The following is an 8,684-nucleotide window of genomic DNA, read 5'->3' as shown; positions in this document are numbered from 1 at the left end:
CCGGGCCAGATTATTTTACTTCGGCAGTATTTTGCCGACCACTGGGATACGCAAACTACCTTACCTTACTGCAAAGACGAGACCAGTAATCCTTTCGCGTGTGAATATCGCCCACATGATTCAAGTCTGCGAATGCACACTGAGTACAGAATTAAGTGCGCCGAACATAAAACAGCTTTCGCGAAATCGCCCCCCTATCGCCCCCTTAGACTTTTTCGCCCCCCTCTGTATCGTTTTCACCCACTGGGGGGCGATATCGCCCACTTTGGGAATCACTGGTCTAGATGAATAGATGCGACGCGGTCTTTCGATAACGAGGGTAACCATACAAGCGCGGGTAGCAATATAAATTTATTTCTAGTAGAAATGTTTAGGATTTTTTATAGGAATAACTTTCAGTGTTTTTCGAATTTAATCCTCATTTAATAACCATGAAAATAATTTTCAATGTCACTAAATGAACGTCAGTTTGGGAAGTTTTCAAAAATATGTTTTAAAATATTTCTTGCGAAGTCAGCTAGCCTAATAACTTTTAGTAAACTTTGTCGGTATTATATAATCAGTGTAGACTTCAAAGAATCCTGCCAATGCTATCTGAAACTACATTGCTCAGACGATCAAGTTTTAATTTAGTTTTCTGGGCATCGAAGCATAAAATATCAAATCACGTTCTAGGGTTCAGACAAAGTCGGAAGGAAATGCGTGAGCAATTTCAGCTGGAAGCTGGTGCGATGCAAAAAGTGAGCTATACATTGAGTACTAATAACGTTTAAGAGACGTAACACGTTTTTGGGCAGATATAATTTTTATCACAGAGCAGATTTCGATTTATACATATCTGCAGTTACAAATATCTATATTTAATTTATTTAATATCGACCTTCTTGTCGATAAGATCGAAAAGCTGTAGATCTACATAGGTAATCTTCAAATCTCTATCTTAAAAATTTCTTAATGATCAAGCATCCGCGACGAATGCTATTTTCTTTTTATTGTAGATATTTGTCGTATTCGTATCACGCCGAGTAATAGACGCAACCAATGTATTAGAGATAGCAATATTTAGTAGCAGATTTGTATACCGGCAATTAGAATAATATTAGTGAAAGGTTGAATAAGATTCTAATTTTCAACTACCTGAAGGAAATACCGCAAACAGTACTTTTAACCGTTACACATATACTATAATTTTTTTTCTGATTAATTATATTGTCCTACCACTACACCTATTTAAAATTCGGTTTTTACCATTTTAGAAAGTATACAATGTCACAACGATTGGTTTCCAGCTATCGATTTATTTTTGGGATTGTAGTTGTTTGTCTATCCTCATACTTCATTTATCTATCTTATAGTCCTCCTGCTATTTCGAAACTTGTGTTGCATGAAGATTACACGGAGAACCAAACAGTGAACTTGACATACAATCATCTGTTTTGTGAAAACATCTTGTTCAATTTGAGCAATGGTCAGTGGGTGAAAAAGATCTATAGTTATAATGTAAGTGAGCAAGAATATGAGAAATTACTGAATGAAGAAAAAAAATTGGATTCCTATTTAGCTGAATTTCGCATCAAACGAGGAATACATACACGATTATGGAGAGATGATAACAAGTGTGGATTTAATAAGTAAATACTTTCATGAAAATTCTTAGATTTTTTGCCTTTGTAGTTTTGTCCAGGCTTACAGTAGATCAATTGAGATATTGATTAAACTTCACATTGCAGAATAGTCTTTATCTCGAATATAATTTATCGTATTGTTGATAACATTTCAGTATTTCCCTCAACAAAACATGGTAATCCACAGAGTCGGAATAACATAAGAAAATTTTTATTCAAAAAATGACTCTCAATCCTAGATCTCAGTTTTATTCACATTTGCCAACCAAATTGCTTTGAAAAGCTGGTTTCAACGATTTCCCACTTGATGGAATACTTTCCACCAAGTTGCTTTGCTGGAAGTTTGTAATTCTATTATTTCGATGTGTATGTCAACTGTTGCTAACATCTTTATTGACAATGGGATGTTGATTAGTAAATGCGACGCCGCATTTTGGTCGGGAAGATAAGCAATATAACCACACAAGCGCGGGCACCAATATAAATTCATTTTTATCAGAAATGTTTACGAATTTTGTAAATAACCTTGAGTGTTTTTGAGTTGAATCCCATTTAAAAACCGTGAAAATAATTTTTAAGGTTATCAAATAAACGCCAGTTTAGGAAGTTTTCAAAATAATGTTTTAATATTCAATTTCTAGTGTTCAGTCAAAGCCGGAAGGAAATGCGTGGGCAGCTCCAGCTGGAAGTTGGTGCGATGCAAAAAGTGAAAAACCCTGTTGCAGCGACATATATGATGGTCAATGTGGGAACATTTGTGACTGCCCCAGGTAGGTTATGGTTAGTAATTCCTCTTGTCCAATTTAAATTTTATAGAACGCAAAACAATTACATTTTAGTTGCGTCGATACCAGGAAGATATATCACGCTGAAATAAGTGATTGGATTCCATTTGATTCTTCATGTCGACGAAGGAACTACACAGCAGCCCAAGCTTGTGAAGTTGCCAATCGATTCTCTCAAATATATTTTGTTGGTGATTCTTTTGTGAGAAAAATGTCACGAGGTTTTATTTTGACCCTAAGGTCCGATCCAACGTATGGATTTTTACTGGAACGCTACGATGATAAGTTCAAAAAATTATGTGTAAGTGTTGATCAATTCTACTGGACAGAATGCAGAACAGGTGGTGGAAATATACTAGACATGCTCGTTGACAAAACTCCGTTCTGTGGACCTCGTACGCCACTTATTAGTATAAATGAATATGCAAATCACGCTTCTGCAAATGACTTTTTAAGTTTGGTGAAAAAGTTGGCAGGAAAAGTTGGTTCAGTTATTCTACTTGGTCAGGGTGGACACGACGGCTGTAAATCCAAAGTGACGATTAACAAGTTTTTAAGTGCAGCAATCAATTATTTGGAAGACTATTACAAGAATTCTGACAAAATGAATACTCAGTTCGGAAATTTTATAAAGGTGAGGCGATGGCCACATATCATTTTTATGTACCCTGACTCCAATGGAATATTAAAACCAAAAGCATATCATGCGGCAAATGGTAATATTGTTTGTAAACAATTTTCTAGGGAAATGAAAGTGTATTGCGATGCTCATAATATTCCTGTACTCGATTTTTACAGTCTTACATCAGGAGTTCATAGTTATGATGGAGCACATCACGGTCTAGGAGCAAATATTATGAAAGTACAACTTTTACTCAATTACCTTGATTACATATCACAGTTGAACAATTGAACTACGTATCTTGTAATATATTAATTTGTATGATCATAATTTTTGATTATAGTCTTTTTAGCTGCCTTTTTTCGAGAGGATACTTCATGTTTTGGGTCTAGGTATTGACTCTTTATCAATACGTTTATGCAATGTACAATGAGTACTTCAAAAGCTGTGCCAATTTGGTATTGTGTACTGAAGTGAACCACCTTATTATAAGGTCTGTACACTCATTTGTACATATTTTGTAGAAAATTGTGTTTCAATTAGATTTTCTGAAAAACGATTTTAATATTGTTGTCAGTGACACGTTTATCAACTTGCTTTGCGCATCTGATGAATAAAACATAACAGCATAGTTAACACATTAATCAGCTGTTAAACTATTACGTCGGTGTAAAGTATGTATAACATCCCATTTATGTGTCTCTAATTTTTTCAGAAAATTCAGAAAAATCTTTTCTGTGTACACACGTACACATACATACAGATGTATAAATATGTATATATATAGACAATAACAGACTCAAAAAATCTTATCAACGCTCCTAAAAAATTTGGTAAAACTTGTAATATGATGAATAAGATTCGTTTTTATATCATGCTGTTACTGAACATGTTGCTGTATCTGTAGTAACGCGTTCATACTCATGTTGCTGTTTTCCTGCCTGTGTGTCTAATTTCCTGTCACCGGATACGCACCGTGGCCTATTTTCGAATCACCCGTAATCTAATCACGCTTATTTACAAGCAATTGTACATATTATATCTGTTTTTTATATTATGTTGTTTTAATAAACGCGAAAGTATGTCATATATCTATTCATATATACTTGATTGTTAGTTTTGTCGTTTTCATAGCCGTCTCGGGGAATGATTTGTATGTTTTAAGGTGTTACGATTCGAGAATAAAACATTAGGTTGGTTTATATTGTATAGTTAAACTTAACAATACCAGCTAAAATTTCTCGTGGTTCTTATCTGGTGAATTGTCAGTATAACCAGATCAGTTCATTTTTCAGTCAATATACCAGGTACATTTACATTTTGGTTCACAGACGAATATCAACCACGATGCGACCGTTTCGTGGTTGAAGTTATCATATAATATAAGATTCTCATCTTTTATTTGCTATAGCTTCCAATGGCTATGCGTTCAATGTCTACTTCCTTTCGCACTATGATTTATATGGGCGTTGAAAAAGCTAGATAACATCTCCAACTCTTTGCGCAAACGTCGATGTGAGTCAAAGCAAGATGAAGACGCATTCATGATTTCAATTGCATGCGGACGTAAAATGCTACCCCTAAACCTGTATAGCGACGTTTCAAAAAACTAAACAAACACTTTATTGACGGTTAGTTATACTTGGTTAGCCAATCTATGAATTGTTTTCATTATGACAAAATTCCTAAAGACAACCTTTGAGCTAGGCCTTGTTTAAACGCTGTGGCCACCAGAATTGGGTCACAGATAATAATTATAAAGTAGTGTGAGAGAAAGATACAGAGAACACTCACTTTCTTTGCAGGGAATTTGTAAATATAATGCAAACTATTTTTGTTTTTGCAAAACATAAAAATGACAATGGCTCAAATAAAACAATATATAAAATATATTGTAATATATAAAATTCACGAATGTGAGCGTAGCATTTTGATATGCCTATGATACACATCATTAATTAAGAGACAAAACTTATCCGTCGAAATCTCTGATGAAACAGCAAAGCTCAAATTTAAGTTCGACACCAAACGGTGTAAAAGGGAAGTGTACAAAAGGTTTTGTTTTTTGACTAATGTAATCCTTCATGTTAGTTAAAATATCAGAAATACTTTTTTTTATTCTTTGCTTAAGTAGACCCTGCTGGTGAATCGCAAGGTCAGTTATCATCACTTCGTCTATAATTTTAACATGGCCAGGTAAAAGACATGTAGATGATAGAATTTTAATTCCCGGTCGGTATATAGTAAAACAAAACATCAAGAATGAATTTGTCGTTGTTGGTCATAGTTTTTGTTATTTTTACAGGACGTTGTGATTGACACTTACAGATAATAAAATTCTGTTGCTATTATAGGATTTTAATTATATGTTTAAGGAATAAATAAAGTATTTATTGACTTAAACGTCATACCAACGCAATAGATTGCATTCTCGTTTTTAATTCCATTTTTCTATAACAGTTTTGCAATAGGCAAAAATGAAATGTACATTTTATTGAGTTTTACAATTTGCCGACGTTCTTGAGAATGCCCAACAAATATGGATAACCCAAACTTACAATGAAATCAAATCCTAAGTTTTCAGCAACTTAATCAGAAAATGGATTTATAGATTCATGCTGATTCCAAACTCCGGTCGGAATACAATTCGAAAAGTGAGAAAATGTGATGATACAAATTAACCAAAAAAACAATGGTGATAAAAAAAAATATATTTCGGAACCCGTTTAATTGAAAAGTTACCGGATGCATAGTTCTCTATTTATTGTTAAACTACATTCACATGTTTCAATGAACAGTTGTTGCTGAGTTAAACGAGGTAGTCAATTATACTAGTAAATACATATTGTTAGTAAGGAAATTTGTTTGCAAATGTTTGGTTCAGTCAAGGTTGGTGTCCTCAACGTACCTACATTTTAAGATAAAAATTTAAAATAGGCAATCAAGACAGCCTTCCATTACAACAGTTAGGATTCCACAGCCAAAAGAAAAAAATTTGCGAGATCAATATTTCAATCAAATTCATTCGTCAAATTCTAATCCACACATGCTTACGTGCCATTTTACCAGTGGCATTCGGAACAAATGTACATAATCAAAAATAAGACGTGTTTTGCTATTTTCCATTCCAATTATCATTTTAATTATGGAGTATTGGTTAAAATTACCTATCCGTTAATTTATACACAATGCTAAATGAATTAGAAATTTATTGGAATCTACATCTAAAAACTAAATAGTTAATGCACAAAGTGAACTTTTCGAGTTGGAACACCCGTTGAAAAAGATGAAATTATTTATGAACAGTAACTTTCTCCAGGGGAGATATACGGATTTGAGGATCATCGACAAACGTGAATATAAAAAAGCCAGTTTTCAAACCCTAGGTCCAAATCCAAGGCCGAGCAAGTAATGTCTTGATAAAAATAGCAAAAAAAATAACTTTATTTAAACACATTTCATGTTATTAGCGCTCGATTTCGTCATTTTTGTAGAATTGTGGACATTGTATTTGTCAAATTGAACATGTGTTCGAGCACTAGTAGCGTAAAAAAGGTTTAAGCGATGCAATACGTTCTTGGGCTGACATAATTTCATCAAAGAGCAGATTTCGAATAATAAATATCTGCAGTTACATATATTTAATTTGATACCGGAAAGATGAAACCCGACTCCATTTTGGTCCATAAGATCTAAAACGCTGTAGCTATGCATTAATATAACAATTTTTTTATGATTAAATATATTGTCCCTTCCACAACATCTATTTTGAATTTCTCTTTCTACCATTCCAAAAAATATGCAATGTTACAACGTTTGGTCGGTTTATTTTTGGGTTTGTAGTTATTTGTCTATCCTCATACATAGGGATTTGTTCGAAAAGAATTGTTTTAAATCAATTTTTTTTTGCCTGTTTTGTTCAAAATGGCTGTACTATTTGATTTTTTTGTATTAAATAGGTTGAAGAAAAATGGATGTAAAAACTTGCCAAGCGCTCCTTATTTGCCATAAATCTGTCAAAACGCCACAAATATAGATAGAGGATCATACACACCTCCTCAAGCTGTATAGTTCAGTGGTTTGCGCAGTAAGACGCAACCGATAAGCCATTACGTGAACGACCCTGCTACTACGAAACCACCTTGCGAAAATTGAAATGCGATCGAATAAATGAGTTTGTATAACCTTTAAAAACTCTAGCACTCCAACCTTAAAAACAAAGTATGCTAAGCATAAACTAACCGAACAGTATTAACCGTAATAATATTACATATATTTTCTATTTCATGAGAAAAATGCCAATACATGAACTCGAAATCCATATCAAGACTTCATACCATATTAGTTGTGGCGTCTTTGCATCAGAGGACTCTTACAATTAGCATAGGCAATGCTAGGGTGTCTCATCGTTTATATCAGTAGATTGCCGCCGAAGTAACCATATTCTTCAATATCGCAACCCACTCGTGTTGCCGAAGGCTGCCCTTGATCTTATTGATCTTGTAGTATACGCTCGTGAGCTAAGTTTCATGATTTTTCTTACTCGAAACGTCTCTCTGATATCTCGGATAAACATTCCGGTTAAAATCCTATGACTTTGGTGGAGATACAAAAGTGGTGATAAATGTACTTAATGGAAGTAAAAGCCATAATAAGAATTTTTACTTAAATTTTTAAAATTATAATTCCGGCTGCGTGTGCAGCTGCCAGAATGCAACGTTTTGGCGTAGTTTCGCGTCGATGCAAGGGGTATTTCAATAAAAATACTGACTGACTTGCAGTACATCATTTGAGATATTGATTAAGCTTGATATTGCAAAATAGTCCTTTCCCCGATTAAAATTTTTTGTATTGCTGATAACATCCCAATATTAAAATCAATAAAACATGGCAATCCGCAGAGTCGGAAAAACTCAAATGAATATATTTTCAAAATATTACTCCTAGTCTCGTATCTCTGTTTTATTTATTTGCTGACCAAATTTCAATAATAAGCTAGCCCAAACGGTTTGTTTGTGTCAACAGTATCTAACATCTTTATTGACAATGCGTATATATATATATTGACATGGTTATTAAATGAACGCCAGTTTAGGAAGTTTTCAAAATATTAATTTAAAATATTCAATTTCTAGTGTTCAGTCAAAGCTGGAAGGAAATGCGTGGGCAGCTCCAGCTGGAAGTTAGTTCGATGTAAAAAGTGATAAACCCTGTTGCAGCGACATATATGATGGTCAATGTGGGAACATTTATGACTGCTCCGGGTAGGTAATGGGTAGTAATTCATTTTGTCAAATTTAAATTTTATAGAACGCAAAACAATTACATTTCAGTTGCGTTGATACCGGGAAGATATATTACGCTGAAATAAGTGATTGGATTCCATTTGATTCTTCATGTCGTCGAAGGAACTACACAGCAGCCCAAGCTTGTGAAGTTGTCAATCGATTCTCTCAAATATATTTTGGTGGTGATTCTTTTGTGAAAAAAATGTCACGAGGTTTTATTTTGACCATATAGACCGATCCAGCGTATGGATTTTTACTGAAACGCTACGATGATAAGTACAAAAAATTATGTGTAGGTGTTGATCAATTCTACTGGACAGTATGCAGAACAGGTGGCGGAAATATACTAGACATGCTCGTTGAC

The 8,684-nt window shown here is 33.9% G+C and overlaps 1 protein-coding gene across 2 annotated transcripts; it reads left to right on the top strand.

Moving 5' to 3' along the window:
- The first annotated feature begins 1,260 nt into the window (after window positions 1–1,260).
- Window positions 1,261–4,121, top strand: LOC120338061 (uncharacterized). 2 transcript variants are annotated; one of them, XM_039405991.2, is made up of 4 exons: window positions 1,261–1,631; window positions 2,267–2,395; window positions 2,465–3,044; window positions 3,209–4,121. In XM_039405991.2, the coding sequence occupies exons 1-4, from the start codon at window positions 1,267–1,269 to the stop codon at window positions 3,227–3,229; spliced, it is 1,095 nt and encodes a 364-aa protein (XP_039261925.2). In that variant the 5' UTR covers window positions 1,261–1,266; the 3' UTR covers window positions 3,230–4,121. The 2 variants fall into 2 exon arrangements, with proteins under 2 accessions (XP_039261925.2, XP_077973099.1); XM_078116973.1 differs by having other exon boundaries at window positions 2,465–4,121.
- Window positions 4,122–8,684: the final 4,563 nt, after the last annotated feature.

This window comes from Styela clava, chromosome 10 (genome assembly GCF_964204865.1).
Source record: "Styela clava chromosome 10, kaStyClav1.hap1.2, whole genome shotgun sequence".
NCBI lineage: Eukaryota > Metazoa > Chordata > Ascidiacea > Stolidobranchia > Styelidae > Styela > Styela clava.
This window is presented reverse-complemented; position numbering and strand designations above follow the sequence as displayed.